Source organism: Leucoraja erinacea, unplaced genomic scaffold (assembly GCF_028641065.1).
Source record: "Leucoraja erinacea ecotype New England unplaced genomic scaffold, Leri_hhj_1 Leri_1003S, whole genome shotgun sequence".
Taxonomy (NCBI): Eukaryota; Metazoa; Chordata; class Chondrichthyes; order Rajiformes; family Rajidae; genus Leucoraja; species Leucoraja erinaceus.
The window spans coordinates 21,969-38,078 of NW_026575235.1; the positions used below are offsets into that span (position 1 = coordinate 21,969).

The 16,110-nt window shown below is 48.0% G+C and overlaps 1 protein-coding gene across 1 annotated transcript; it reads left to right on the forward strand.

The window, feature by feature from the left end:
- The first annotated feature begins 80 nt into the window (after positions 1–80).
- LOC129715093 (zinc-binding protein A33-like) lies at positions 81–15,193 on the forward strand. The gene is made up of 7 exons (XM_055664951.1): positions 81–803; positions 2,632–2,727; positions 5,481–5,659; positions 6,790–6,982; positions 9,817–10,053; positions 11,035–11,137; positions 14,458–15,193. The coding sequence occupies exons 1-7, from the start codon at positions 390–392 to the stop codon at positions 14,982–14,984; spliced, it is 1,749 nt and encodes a 582-aa protein (XP_055520926.1). The 5' UTR covers positions 81–389; the 3' UTR covers positions 14,985–15,193.
- The last annotated feature ends 917 nt before the right edge of the window (positions 15,194–16,110 follow it).

Here is a 16,110-nt window from a genome sequence, read left to right on the forward strand (position 1 = left end):
TGTATGATTGAATGCATGAATGAATGAATGAATGAATGAGCAACTCCTCCACCCATTGTCTATTGTCTATTGTCTATTATCTATTGTCTATTGTCTATTGTCTATTGTCTATTGTCTATTGTCTCCGGAGATGCTGCTCGGATGTTCCGCTGAGTTACTCCAGCATTTTGTGTCCATTTTCAATGCTTTGTCCTTTCAGGCGTTTGATCTCGCTGTCCCAGCTGGATATTGTGGTACGCGCACACTAATTTATCATCGACGTCTTTTGGCAAGAGTGGAGGAGACAAGTGGACAACCACGTCCTCGGGACCTCTGGACCTCAGCTGCCCCTGGCTAAGTCTCTCCATAGCAGCGGGGGGAAGGGGTTACCTATCTAGGTTAGCTGAGGCATGGAGCATGAACAGGAGCTGGAGAGCCTGTGGAAGGAAGCCACATGTTCCATCTGCTTGGACATGTTCCGGGAGCCCCAGACCATCGACTGCGGCCACAACTTCTGCCGCGCCTGCATCGTGGGCTTCTGGGAATCGGTGGAGGGTGGGGAGTTCTCCTGCCCCCAGTGCCGCGAGGTTTTCCCGCGGCAACATCTGCGGCCAAACCGCACCGTGTCCAACCTGACCGAGATCATCCAGAAACTTCTACCGATGCCCAAAGACGAGGCGGTTCAGTGGGACAAGGAAGAGAAGACACAGGTAAAATCAGCCACCGTCTCCTGCGTAGGTACAAGTCCCCACCACACCCGTATCCCTGGAGAAACTGTCCTTCACCATCACTTCAACCAATCTCCCTTCCGTCAAAGGGGTGGAGTCTGAAGAAGGGTCTCGACCCGAAACATCGCCCATTCCTTCCCTCCATAGATGCTGCCTGTCCCGCTGAGTTACTCCAGCATTTTAACCATATAATATAACCGTATAACAATTACAGCACGGAAACAGGCCATCTCGACGTGTTTCAACGTATAGGAAGGAAATCCAGATGCTGGTCCCTTCCCATCCATATAACCATATAATAACCATATAACAATTACAGCACGGAAACAGGCCATCTCGACCCTTCTAGTCCGTGCCGAACACATAATCTCCCCTAGTCCCATATACCTGCGCTCAGACCATAACCCTCCATTCCCTTCCCATCCATATAACTATCCAATTTATTTTTAAATGATAAAAACGAACCTGCCTCCACCACTTCCACTTTAAGCTCATTCCACACAGCTACCACTCTCTGAGTAAAGAAGTTCCCCCTCATATTACCCCTAAACTTCAGTCCCTTAATTCTCATGTCATGTCCCCTTGTTTGAATCTTCCCTACTCTCAGTGGGAAAAGCTTTTCCACGTCAACTCTGTCTATCCCTCTCATCATTTTAAAAACCTCTATCAAGTCCCCCCTTAACCTTCTCCGCTCCAAAGAATAAAGCCCTAACTTGTTCAACCTTTCTCTGTAACTTAGTTGATGAAACCCAGGCAACGTTCTAGTAAATCTCCTCTGTACTCTCTCTATTTTGTTGACATCCTTCCTATAATTAGGCAACCAAAATTGTACACCATACTCCAGAATTGGCCTCACCAATGCCTTGTACAATTTTAACATTACATCCCAACTTCTATACTCAATGCTCTGATTTATAAAGGCCAGCACACCAAAAGCTTTCTTTACCACCCTATCTACATGAGATTCCACTTTCAGGGAACTGTGCACAGTTATTCCCAGATCCCTCTGTTCACCTACATTCTTCAATTCCCTACCATTTACCATGTACCATTCTTCAATTCCCTACCATTTTGAGTCCATCTCCCCTTCCATTGACTCAATCTACAACTCACAGCTCCATCCATGACTGCAAGAGTTGTGGACGCAGCCCAGACCATCGCACACACCAACCTCCCTTCCATTGACTCCATCTACACCTCACGCTGCCTCGGCAAGGCCAGCAGCATCATCAAGGACCAGTCTCACCCCGGCCACTCCCTCTTCTCCCCTCTCCCATCGGGCAAGAGGTACAGAAGTGTGAAAACAAACGCACACACACCTCCAGATTCAGGGACAGTTTCTTCCCAGCTGTTATCAGGCAACTGAACCATCCTACCACAACCAGAGAGCAGTCCTGAACTACTATCTACCTCATTGGTGACCCTCGGACTATCCTTGATCGGACTTTACCTTGCACTAAACGTTATTCCCTTATCATGTATCTGTACACTGTGGACGGCTCGATTGTAATCATGTATTGCCTTTCCGCTTAGGGAGTCTGCATCCTGGGGGCATGAACATCGAATTCTCCCAATTTTGTTAGTCCTTGCTGTCTCCTCCCCTTCCTCAGTCCCCCTGCTGTCTCCTCCCATCCCCCAGCCTTCGGGCTCCTCCTCCTTTTCCCTTTCTTGTCCCCGCCCCCGATCAGTCTGAAGAAGGGTTTCGGCCCGAAACGTTGCCGATTTCCTTCGCTCCATAGATGCTGCTGCACCCGCTGAGTTTCTCCAGCTTTTTTGTGTAACCTTGTCTTTCCGCTGACTGGTTAGCACGCAATTTCGTTTAGATTAATTTTTATCTAGTTTTGTTGAGTTTGGTTTAGTTTATTGCCTCATGTACAAACTAAACCAGGTTTGGCCCTCTCTTGTTTCCTGTGTTCCATTTCAGGATAAACTGGTCGAAGCCCTGGATCGATTTGAGGTGACGCTGGAAGAACTTTCTAGAAGCCGGCTGGAAGAAGAGGCGAGCGCGGCTAAGCTGAAGGTGAGGTTTGTGGTGACTGGTCACTCAATGATACGATCGCTTGATTGATAATTTATGGTAGACAAAAATGCTGGAGAAACTCAGCGGTTGAGGCAGCATCTACGGAGCGAAGGAAATAGGCAACGTTTCGGGTCGAGACCCTTCTTCAGACTGATGTGGGGGAGGGGAGAAGAAAGGAAGAGGCGGAGACAGTGGGCTGTGGGGGAGCTGGGAAGAAGAAGAACCTCTACTCCCTCTTCACCTATGACTGCACACCTGTACATGGTACTAACACCATCATCAAGTATGCAGATGATACAACGGTGATTGGCCTCATCAGCAACAACGATGAGCTGGCCTACAGGGAGGAGGTCCAGCACTTAGCAGCATGGTGCGCTGACAACAACCTGGCCCTTAACTCCAAGAAGACCAAGGAGCTCATTGTAGACTTCAGGAAGTCCAGAGGCGGCATGCACACCCCCATCCACATCAACGGGACGGAGGTGGAACGTGTTTCTAGCTTCAGGTTCCTGGGAGTCAACATCTCCGATGACCTCTCTTGGACCCACAATACCTCTACTCTGATCAAGAAGGCTCATCAGCGTCTCTTCTTCCTGAGGAGACTGAAGAAGGTCCATCTGTCTCCTCAGATCCTGGTGAACTTCTACCGCTGCACCATCGAGAGCATCCTTACCAACTGCATCACAGTATGGTACGGCAACTGCTCTGTCTCCGACCGGAAGGCATTGCAGAGGGTGGTGAAAATTGCCCAACGCATCACCGGTTCCACGCTCCCCTCCATTGAGTCTGTCCAAAGCAAGCGTTGTCTGCGGAGGGCGCTCAGCATCGCCAAGGACTGCTCTCACCCCAACCATGGACTGTTTACCCTCCTACCATCCGGGAGGCGCTACAGGTCTCTCCGTTGCCGAACCAGCAGGTCGAGGAACAGCTTCTTCCCGGCGGCTGTCACTCTACTCAACAACGTACCTCGGTGACTGCCAATCACCACCCCCCCCCCCGGACACTTATTATTATTTATTCAAATCGTTTTCTATGTCGCTCTTCAAGGGAGATGCTAAATGCATTTCGTTGTCTCTGTACTGTACACTGACAATGACAATTACAATTGAATCTGAATCTGAATCTGAATCTGAAGGGGAGGGGAAGGAGGGAGAAAGCAGGGACTACCTGAAATTCAATGTTCATACTGCTGGGGACCATATTTTATGGTCAGATCGACTTGGTACAGAGACATTTGTGACATTACATACCGAGAATAGACACAAAATGCTGGAGCAACTCAGCGGGACAGGCAGCATCTCTGGAGAGAAGGAATAGGTGGCCTTTTGGGTGGCCATCCTTCTTCAGACTGGGAGTCAGGGGAGACGGAGACTAGAGAGAGATATGGAAGGGTAATGTGTGAAAACGACAGATCAAACCAGAAAACGACAGGTGACGTAATGGTAGTGTTGGTGCCTTACCGTGCTTGCAGCGTCAGAGACCCAGGTTCAACCCCGACTGCGGGCGCTGTCTGTACGGAGTTTGCACGATCTCCTCGTGACCTGCGTGGGTTTTCTCCGAGATCTTCGGTTTCCTCCCACACTCCAAAGACGTGCAGGTTTGTAGGTTAATTGGCTCGGTAAAGATTAATTCACAAGTTCCCCTCAGCTAACAAAGATCGATTCTAAATTTTCCTTGAACGTTGTCCCCTTTTATCTCTCGTTTTCACCCCTTACCCTTCCATATCTCTGTGTCTCACCCCTGTCTGAAGAAGGGTCTCGACCTGAAACGTCACCCCATTCCTTCTCTCCAGAGATGCTGCCTGACCCGCTGAGTTACTCCAGCACTTTCTGTCCCCAGTGTGTGTAGGATACATAGAAACATAGAAACATAGAAATTAGGTGCAGGAGTAGGCCATTCGGCCCTTCGAGCCTGCACCGCCATTCAATATGATCATGGCTGATCATCCAACTCAGTATCCCGTACCTGCCTTCTCTCCATACCCCCTGATCCCCTTAGCCACAAGGGCCACATCTAACTCCCTCTTAAATATAGTCAATGAACTGTGGCCTCGACTACCCTCTGTGGCAGAGAGTTCCAGAGATTCACCACTCTCTGTGTGAAAAAAGTTCTTCTCATCTCGGTTTTAAAGGATTTCCCCTTTATCCTTAAGCTGTGACCCCTTGTCCTGGACTTCCCTAACATCGGGAACAATCTTCCTGCATCTAGCCTGTCCAACCCCTTAAGAATTTTGTAAGTTTCTATAAGATCCCCTCTCAATCTCCTAAATTCTAGAGAGTATAAACCAAGTCTATCCAGTCTTTCTTCATAAGACAGTCCTGACATCCCAGGAATCAGTCTGGTGAACCGTCTCTGCACTCCCTCTATGGCAATAATGTCCTTCCTCAGATTTGGAGACCAAAACTGTACGCAATACTCCAGGTGTGGTCTCACCAAGACCCTGTACAACTGCAGTAGAACCTCTCTGCTCCGATACTCAAATCCTTTTGCAATGAAAGCTAACATACCATTCGCTTTCTTTACTGCCTGCTGCACCTGCATGCCTACCTTCAATGACTGGTGTACCATGACACCCAGGTCTCGCTGCATCTCCCCCTTTCCCAATCGGCCACCGAGGGATAGTGTGTAGCGTGCGGTGATTATAGTTCAGCGCCGACTTGGTGGGCCGAAGGGCCTGTTTCCGCGCTCTCTCTCCAAACCTACGAGACGAATCTTCAATGAAACTTTAATCAAGCGATTGTCTTTCTCCGCAGAGGCGCGTGGTTGGGTTGACAATGAGCATCAAGTACGAGTTTGCCAGGCTACATCGCTTCCTGGACGATGAGGAACTGATACTGGCCACCCGGCTGAGGCAGAGGGAGGAGAACGTCTCCGCGCAGATCCAGGAGAACCTGAGGCAAAACTCGGAGGAGGTCACTGCCATCAATGAAATGTCAGCCGCCATTCAGAGGATGCTGTGCTCCACAGAGACGGGGACAACCGAGGTATTAATGAATGAGTGAATTAATGAGTGAATGTATGAATGAATAAATGGATGGATGGATGAGTGAATGAATGGATGGATGAGTGAATGAATGGATGAATGAATGAATGCATGAATGAATGAATGAATGAATGAATGAATGAATGAATGAATGAATGGATGAATGATGTGATGAATGAATGAATGAATGAATGAATGAATGAGTGAGTGAATGAATGAGTGAGTGAATGAATGCATGAATGAGTGAATGATTGATTGAGTGAATGAATGAGTGAGTGGGTGAGTGAATGAATGATGAATGAGTGAATGATTGAATGAATGAATGAATGAATGAATGAATGAATGAATGAATGAATGGATGTATGAATGAATGAATGAATGATGAATGATTGTATGAATGAATGAATGAATGCATGATTGAATGAATGAATGATTGAATGAATGAATCATGAATGAATGGATGGATGAGTGAGTGAGTGAATGAATGGATGGATGAGTGAGTGAATGAATGAGTGAATGTATGAGTGAATGAGTGAGTGAGTGAATGAATGAATGGATGGATGAGTGAGTGAATGATTGAGTGAGTGTGAATGAGTGATTGAATGAATTAATGTCTGAATGTGAATTAATGAATGATTGAATGGACGAATGAGTGAATGAGCAAGTGAATGAGTGAGTGAATGGATGAATGAATAAATGAATGGATGAATGAATGAATGATTGAATGAATGATGAGTGAATGCATGATTGAATGTATGAGTGAATAAGTGAATGAATGAATGAATGAATGAGTGAATGGATGGATGAGTGAATGAGTGAGTGAATGAGTGAATGAGTGAGTGAATGAATGAATGATTGAATAAATGAATTAATTAATTAATGAATGAATACTTTATTGTTTCATATGACAAGTCACAGTGAAATTGTTTGCTTCCCTACCCATGGTATGCAAATACTCGCTACATAAAGGGCACCAACAAAATTACAACGTTACCCCCGCGTAAGGATCCCTCTTTGTTCTCCCCCCTCCCCTCATGGTGGTCCCGCCACACCGGGTCCTCCATTGTCCCTTCCCCCAGCAGCGGCGTCCTCACTTCCACGCGGTCCGTTCTTGTCCATCAACGGCGGCGGCACGGATCTCCCCGCTATCACCGCCGGGTCCTCTCCGGACGCCCCTGTGGCGCCGACCTAGGCTCCAACCACGGGCTCCACAGACCCAGGGACCGTCGACCGCGGGCTCCGACCTTCCGGGATGCATCTGACCCACGAAACGTGAATCGTGGATGCCCGCCACTCGCTGATTATCTGTTTGATTTGTCCCACAAAATTAAATGTATTCGATTATTTACAATAATATTGGGTATTGTAGTGGATAGACACAAAACTCTGGAGTAACTCTGGAGGGACAGGCAGCATCTCCGGAGAGAAGGAACGGGTGATGTTTCGGGCCGAGACCCTTCTTCACACAGAGTCAGGGGAGAGGGAGACGAGAGATATAGACGGTGATGTAGAGAGTTATAGAGCGAATGAATGAAAGATATGCAAAAAGGTAATGATGAAACATCGAAACAGAAACATAGACAATAGGTGCAGGAGGAGGCCAGTCAGCCCTTTGAGCCAGCACCGCCATTCAATATGATCGTGGCTGATCATCCACAATCAGTACCCCCGTTCCTGCTTTTCCCCCATATAACTATATAACCATATAACAATTACAGCACAGAAACAGGCCATCTCGGCCCTACAAGTCCGTGCCGAACAATTTTTTTTTTTCCCCTTAGTCCCACCTGCCTGCACTCATACCATAACCCTCCATTCCCTTCTCATCCATATGCCTATCCAATTTATTTTTAAATGATACCAATGAACCTGCCTCCACCACTTCCACTGGAAGCTCATTCCACACCGCTACCACTCTCTGAGTAAAGAAGTTCCCCCTCATATTACCCCTAAACTTCTGTCCCTTAATTCTGAAGTCATGTCCTCTTGTTTGAATCTTCCCTATTCTCAAAGGGAAAAGCTTGTCCACAATCATATCCCTTGATTCCGTTAGCCCTAAGAGTTAAATCTAACTCTCTCTTGAAAACATCCAGTGAATTGGCCTCCACTGCCTTCTGTGGCAGAGAATTCCACAGATTCATAACTCTCTGGGTGAAAAAGTTTTTTCTCATCTCAGTTCTAAATGGCCGACCCCTTATTCCGAAACTGTGTGACCCCTGGTTGTGGACTGATAAAGGAAACAGGCCATTGTTAGCAGTTTGCTGGGTGAGAACAAGAAGCTGGTGTGGCTTGTGTGGGGGAGGGGATGGAGAGAGAGGGAAAGCAAGGGCTACTTGAAGTTAGAGAAGTCAATGTTCATACCGCTGGGGTGTAAGCTGCCCAAGTGAAATATGAGGTGCTGTTCCTCCAATTAGCGCTGGGCCTCACTCTGACAGTGGAGGAGGCCCAGGACAGAAAGGTCAGTGTGGGAATGGGAGGGGGAGTTGAAGTGTTTGGCAACCGGGAGATCAGGTAGGTTTAGGCGGACTGAGCGGAGGTGTTCAGCGAAACGATCGCCCAGTCTACGTTTGGTCTCGCCGATGTATAAGAGTCCACATCTTGAACAGCGGATACAGTAGATGAGGTTGGAGGAGGTGCAAGTTGACCTCTGCCTCACCTGAAAGGAGTGTCGGGGTCCCTGGACAGAGTCGAGGGGGTAGGCAATGTGTAATATGGGATTTATTGGTTAATTGGCTTCTGCAAACTGTGTTTGGGAGGAACAAGGGAGATGCTCATTGTAGACTTCAGGAAGTCCAGAGGCGGCACGCACACCCCCATCCACATTAACGGGACGGAGGTGGAACGTGTTTCTAGCTTCAGGTTCCTGGGAGTCAACATCTCCGATGACCTCTCTTAGACCCACAATACCTCTACTCTGATCAAGAAGGCTCATCAGCGTCTCTTCTTCCTGAGGAGACTGAAGAAGGTCCATCTGTCTCCTCGGATCCTGGTGAACTTCTACCGCTGCACCATCGAGAGCATCCTTACCAACTGCATCACAGTATGGTATGGCAACTGCTCTGTCTCCGACCGGAAGGCATTGCAGAGGGTGGTGAAAATTGCCCAACGCATCACCGGTTCCTCGCTCCCCTCCATTGAGTCTGTCCAAAGCAAGCGCTGTCTGCGGAGGGCGCTCAGCATCGCCAAGGACTACTCTCACCCCAACCATGGACTGTTTACCCTCCTACCATCCGGGAGGCGCTACAGGTCTCTCCGTTGCCGAACCAGCAGGTCGAGGAACAGCTTCTTCCCGGCGGCTGTCACTCTACTCAACAACGTACCTCGGTGACTGCCAATCACCACCCCCCCCCCGGACACTTATTATTTTTTATTCAAATCGTTTGCTATGTCGCTCTTCAATGGAGATGCTAAATGCATTTCGTTGTCTCTGTACTGTACACTGACAATGACAATTAAAATTGAATCTGAATCTGAATCTGAATCTGAACTAGTGTGTGGGGGTCGCTGGTCGGTGTGAGCATGGTGGGCAAAGGACCTGTTTCCGAGCTGTATCTCCAAACTAAACTAAGCTAAAGTAAAAATGTATTAACGTTTCTTATGTCTTTCTTTCAGGACTTCAGAGACATCATTGTGAGGTAACTATTCACTAACTGTGGTTATTTGTTGACATTGTTTTGTGAATGTGACATTTACAGCAGCAATGTTTTCATGCGCCAGAGACCCGGGTTCAATCCTGACCACGGGTGGTGTCAGGGTGTGTGTGTGTGTGTGTGTGTGTGTGGAGTTAGTACGTTCTCCCCGTGACTCGTGGATTTCCTCCAAATGCATCCGGTTTCCTCCCACATCCCAAAAGATTTCCCAAAGATAAACGTTTGGGAACAGCTCCATCCACAACCGTAAGAAATCGCAGAGAGTTGTGGACGCAGCCCAGACCATCGCACAAACCAACCTCCCTTCCACTGACACCATCTACACCTCACGCTGCCTCGGCAAGGCCAGCAGCATCATCAAGGACCAGTCTCATCCCAACCACTCCCTCTTCTCCTCTCTCCCATCGGTACAGAAGCGTGAAAACAAACGCACACCTCCAGATTCAGGGACAGTTTCTTCCCAGCTGTTATCAGGCAACTGAATCATCCTACCACATCCAGAGAGCAGCAGCTCAGTTTCTCCAACATTTTTGTGTGCCTTCGATCTTCCAGCATCTGCAGTTCCTTCTTGAACACTTTGTCTACTCCACTGCGAAATCTCCTCAAGGTATGCCTGCTTTGAAGAAGTTCTCCTCCTCTCTCCGGAGACAGCTTCACAACCTTCCAGTTTTGCTAGCCCTTGCTGTCTCCTCCCCTTCCTTAACCCTCAAGCTGTCTCCTCCCATCTCCCCTGCCCTCGGGCTCCTCCTCCTCCCTTTTTCCTTTCTTCTCTCCCCCCCACCCCCCATCAGTCTGAAGAAGGGTTTCGGCCCGAAACGTTGCCCATTTCCTTCGCTCCATAGATGCTGCTGCACCCGCTGAGTTTAACTATATAACCATATAACAATTACAGCACGGAAACAGGCCATCTCGGCCCTACAAGTCCGTGCCGAACAACTTTTTTTCCCGTTAGTCCCACCTGCCTGCACTCATATCATAACCCTCCATTCCCTTCTCATCCATATGCCCATCCAATTTATTTTTAAATGATACCAATGAACCTGCCTCCACCACTTCCACTGGGAGCTCATTCCACACCGCTACCACTCTCTGAGTAAAGAAGTACCCCCTCATATTACCCCTAAACTTCTGTCCCTTAATTCTGAAGTCATGTCCTCTTGTTTGAATCTTCCCTATTCTCAAAGGGAAAAGCTTGTCCACATCAACTCTGTCTATCCCTCTCATCATTTTAAAGACCTCTATCAAGTCCCCCCTTAACCTTCTGCGCTCCAGAGAATAAAGACCTAACTTATTCAACCTATCTCTGTAACTTAGTTGTTGAAACCCAGGCAACATTCTAGTAAATCTCCTCTGTACTCTCTCTATTTTGTTGACATCCTTCCTATAATTGGGCGACCAAAATTGTACACCATACTCCAGATTTGGTCTCACCAATGCCTTGTACAATTTTAACATTACCCCCCAGCTTCTATACCCAATGCTCTGATTTATAAAGGCTAGCATACCAAAAGCTTTCTTTACCACCCTATCTACATGAGATTCCACCTTCAAGGAACTATGCACGGTTATACCCAGATCCCTCTGTTCAACTGTATTCTTCAATTCCCTACCATTTACCATGTACGTCTTATTTTATGTATTGTGTTTTGATCTTTGCTCTGATCCAGGGCCAAGTCCAACCAGTCGACTAAGGTATCTGTGGACCTGACCCTGGGGGATTTCTGTGGCCCGACGCTGTACACCATCTGGAAACAAATGTTGAATGTCATTAACCCAGGTAAGGACATGTCTAGGGTATTAATTGTTAAGAATCAATGAGGCTCAGTCCTCCTGGAATTAACTGATCGCCCGGTTGTCAAAGAGTGTTTGTAACGAATGTTGAACAGACAGTGGATCGACACAGATTGCTGGAGTAACTCAGCGGGACAAGACTTGGGTCTCTGCTTTGGGTCGAGACCCTTCTTCATCCCATCGTATCTGCTGTTCCAGGTGTGGGCACCTGTACATCGGCGAGACCAAGCGCAGGCTCGGCGATCGTTCCGCTGAACACCTCCGCCTAAACCTACCTGATCTCCCGGTTGCCAAACACTTCAACTCCCCCTCCCATTCCCACACTGACCTTTCTGTCCTGGGCCTCCTCCACTGTCAGAGTGAGGCCCAGCGCTAATTGGAGGAACAGCACCTCATATTTCGCTTGGGCAGCTTACACCCCAGCGGTATGAACATTGACTTCTCTAACTTCAAGTAGCCCTTGCTCTCCCTCTCTCTCCATCCCCCTCCCCCACCCTTTTCATCCTGCTAGTTCCACTGTTCCCATCCCCGTGTCTCCCTCATTAACACCTCTTCCCCTGCCTAGGTGTCATGGTACACCAGTCATTGGAGGTAGGCATGCAGGTGCAGCAGGCAGTAAAGAAAGCGAATGGTATGTTAGCTTTCATTGCAAACGGATTTGAGTATAGGAGCAGGGAGGTTCTACTGCAGTTGTACAGGGTCTTGGTGAGACCACACCTGGAGTACTGCGTACAGTTTTGGTCTCCAAATCTGAGGAAGGACATTATTGCCATAGAGGGAGTGCAGAGAAGGTTCACCAGACTGATTCCTGGGATGTCAGGACTGTCTTATGAAGAAAGACTGGATAGACTTGGTTTATACTCTCTAGAATTTAGAAGATTGAGAGGGGATCTTATAGAAACTTACAAAATTCTTAAGGGGTTGGACAGGCTAGATGCAGGAAGATTGTTCCCGATGTTAGGGAAGTCCAGGACAAGGGGTCACTGCTTAAGGATAAAGGGGAAATCCTTTAAAACCGAGATGAGAAGAACTTTTTTCACAAAGAGAGTGGTGAATCTCTGGAACTCTCTGCCACAGAGGGTAGTTGAGGCCACAGTTCATTGGCTATATTTAAGAGGGAGTTAGATGTGGCCCTTGTGGCTAAGGGGATCAGGGGGTATGGAGAGAAGGCAGGTACAGGATACTGAGTTGGATGATCAGCCATGATCATATTGAATGGCGAATGGTGCAGGCTCGAAGGGCCGAATGGCCTACTCCTGCACCTAATTTCTATGTTTCTATGTAACAATGGACCATTGTGGGCTCCACCCTTCCTTGGCCATAGGTTGGCAGCTCCGCTTTGCTCCGCCTTTTCCTACTTCCACTTCCCCTCCCGTCAACTTTCAGTCTGAAGAAGGATCCCGACCCTGAAACATCACCCAGCTTTTTTCTCCAGAGATGCTGCCTGACCCGCTGAGTTACTCCAACACTTTGTGTCTATCTTAAGTTTAGTTTAGTTTAGTTTAGAGATGCAGCCCAGAGTCCACGCCGACCAGCGATCACTCTTTTACACTAGTTCTATCCAACACACACTGGGGACAATCTACAATCTACAGAAGCCAATTAACCTATAAACCTGGATGTCTTTGGAGTGTGGGAGGAAACCTGGAGCACCCGGAGAAAACCCACACGGTCACTTAAAACTCCGTGCAGACAGCGCCTGTAGATTGAACCCGTATCTCTGACGCTGTGAGGCAGCAACTCTACCGTGCTGCCCTAACGCTGAGCCAAAACGTTCAACTCCAGCCCGAACCTACCTGCAAATCAAACTCCCCACCTCACCTGCATCAACCTATCACTCGAAGATAGACACTGTATGCTGGAGTAACTCAGCGGGACAGGCAGCATCTCTGGAGGGAAGGAAAGGGTTAACGTTTCAGGTCGAGACCCTTCTGCAGACTTCCATTACTCCCCCTCTTCGGGGTTAACCAGCATCTGCAGTTCATAGAAACATAGAAACATAGAAATTAGGTGCAGGAGTAGGCCATTCGGCCCTTTGAGCCTGCACCGCCATTCAATATGATCATAGCTGATCATCCAACTCAGTATCCCGTACCTGCCTTCTCTCCATACCCTCTGATCCCCTTAGCCACAAGGGCCACATCTAACTCCCTCTTAAATATAGCCATTGAACTGTGGCCTCAACTACCCTCTGTGGCAGAGAGTTCCAGAGATTCACCACTCTCTGTGTGAAAAATGTTATTCTCATCTCGGTTTTAAAGGATATACCCCCTTATCCTTAAGCTGTGACCCCTTGTCCTGGACTTCCCTAACATCGGGAACAATCTTCCTGCATCTAGCCTGTCCAACCCCTTAGGAATTTTGTAAGTTTCTATAAGATCCCCTCTCAATCTCCTAAATTCTAGAGAGTATAAACCAAGTCTATCCAGTCTTTCTTCATAAGACAGTCCTGCCATCCCAGGAATCAGTCTGGTGAACCTTCTCTGCACTCCCTCTATGGCAATAATGTCCTTCCTCAGATTTGGAGACCACAACTGTATGCAATACTCCAGGTGTGGTCTCACCAAGACCCTGTACAACTGCAGTAGAACCTCCCTGCTCCTATACTCAAATCCTTTTGCAATGAAAGCTAACATACCATTCGCTTTCTTTACTGCCTGCTGCACCTGCATGCCTACCTTCAATGACTGGTGTACCATGACACCCAGGTCTCGCTACATCTCCCCCTTTCCCAATCGGCCACCATTTAGATAATAGTCTGCTTTCCCGTTTTTGCCACCAAAATGGATAGTTCCTTCCCACATACTCAGTGAAATGGTGGCACAGCGGTAGAGTTGCTACCCCGCAGCGCCAGAGACTCTGGTTCGATCCTGACTACGGGTGCTGTCTGTACGGAGTTTGCACGTTCTCAGTTTCCTCCCACACTTCAAAAATGTACAGGTTTGTAGGTTAATTGGCTTGGCATAAGTGTAAATTGTCCCGAGTGTGTGTAGGATAATGTTAGTGTGCAGGGATCGCTGGTAGGAACAGACTCGGTGGGATGAAGGCCTGCTTCTGCGCTGTAACTCTAAACTAAACCAAACTAAACTAAACTCAGCAGGACAGGCAGCATCTCTGGATAGAAGGAAAGGGGACGTTTCAGTTCTAGACCCTTCTTTGGACTTCTATCCCCCCCCGCCATCAAGGGTGTACCTCGGTACACGTGAACTGGTATTTGTCACTGGTATCACTAACCACCTTTGGCGTAAATCGGCGTCTGCAGTTCCTTCCAACCAACCCCCACCGCTCTTTTCACTTTCCTTGCAGTTCCGATCGGCTTGACCCTTGACCCGCGGACAGCCAACCCGTTCCTGGAGGTGTCGGACGACCGGACCGAGGTGCGTCTGGTGAAGGAGAGGCGGGACGTGGCGGAGCACGCCGAGCGCTTCACCGCCTGCCTGTGCGTCCTGGGGGCGGAGACCTTCACCGCCGGCCGGCACTACTGGCAGGTGGAGGTGGAGGACAACTCGGCCTGGATCGTCGGCGTGGCCAAGGGCTCCATCCAGAGGAAGACCGACATCACCCTGAGACCCTCCAACGGTTGCTGGGCGGTGGAACTCTTCCTCTGGAGGTACCAAGCCCTGACCTCACCCCCCACTCACCTCCAGCCCAAGCGGAACCCTCGGCGGGTCGGGGTGTACCTGGACTATGCCGCCGGGCAGGTGTCCATGTGTGACGCTGACGACATGTCCCACCTCTACACCTTCTCCGACGTCTTCACTGGGAGACTTCACCCGTTCTTCTGGACTGCTTGTAAAGATGGGTCTCTGAAAATGGCCGCCCTGCAGGTTTAAGGGGGCCACGGGCTAGCGTTGGATTTGGGCGGGCGCGGTGGCGCAGCGGTAGAGTCACTGACTCACACCCCCCGCGGTGCCGGAGACCCGGGATCGATCCCGACCACGGGCACTGTCTGTAACGTTCTCCCCGTGACCCGCGTGGGTTTTTCCTCCAAGATCTTCCGCTTCCTCCCACACTCCACAGACTAGGTATGTGACAAACCTACCTGAATCGTGGCTGAGAATCTGCCCCAGCCCGTGTGTGCGATTTTGGCACTGTTTAGAGGGGGCGGGTTTAAAACGCGATTTTTACTAGGCTGTTGCAATCGAAGATGTTCAGCCTAGTAAATCATTAACGAAAAATCGCTCAAAGACCCCGTCGCAAAAGGTATTATTAGTTTTTATGGCCTTGTATAATAGTTATAGTAGTTTTAAAATCACTCTCTCAACCCGCGACCTCTCGCAGCCCCAGGGTTTTATAAAGCAAACAATTAAAGGTATGTACCTTATTTTTACATTAAAAGGGGCTTCTTAAGAACCCTGTATATAAAGTTTTCTATAGCGAGTAGCTCATTTTGGGCTCTTTATATCCCGCAGTATTTTTCTGGGCATTTGAGGGCACAAATCCAGCGCAATGTGAACGTTCTAAACCAGCGCGTTCACAGGAACCCACTAGAAAGCCGATTTAAATTGACTTTAATTTACAGCAAATGAACACTAAATTCCTTCCATTTGGCCTATAAATTGATGTAAATGAGATTTAAAAATCATGTTTTATTGTGAATTATTTGTGAATATTATTTGGACACTTAGGCTATTTAAAAATGTTAATAATTTATTAAGAAATGGATAGATGTTTAGATCTAGTAATTGAAGTTTGAAATTAGCTACAATTGGGTAACTAACTAATTATATGCTTTAATTTCAGGTCATCCAAGTAAGATTATTTTATATTTGTTTCAGAATGGTTCAATCTATGATAACTGAAAATTTCATTCAGTTCTCTTAATTTTTAAGAAAGTTATGGGCTTTTGACTGTCCATGATCACAGCTTTTTTGTTATGTCCATAGAAAATCAATAGGGAACAAGATGCTAATTTCCGAGTATGAAAATGGCCATAACTTTTTTATTACTTGAGATATG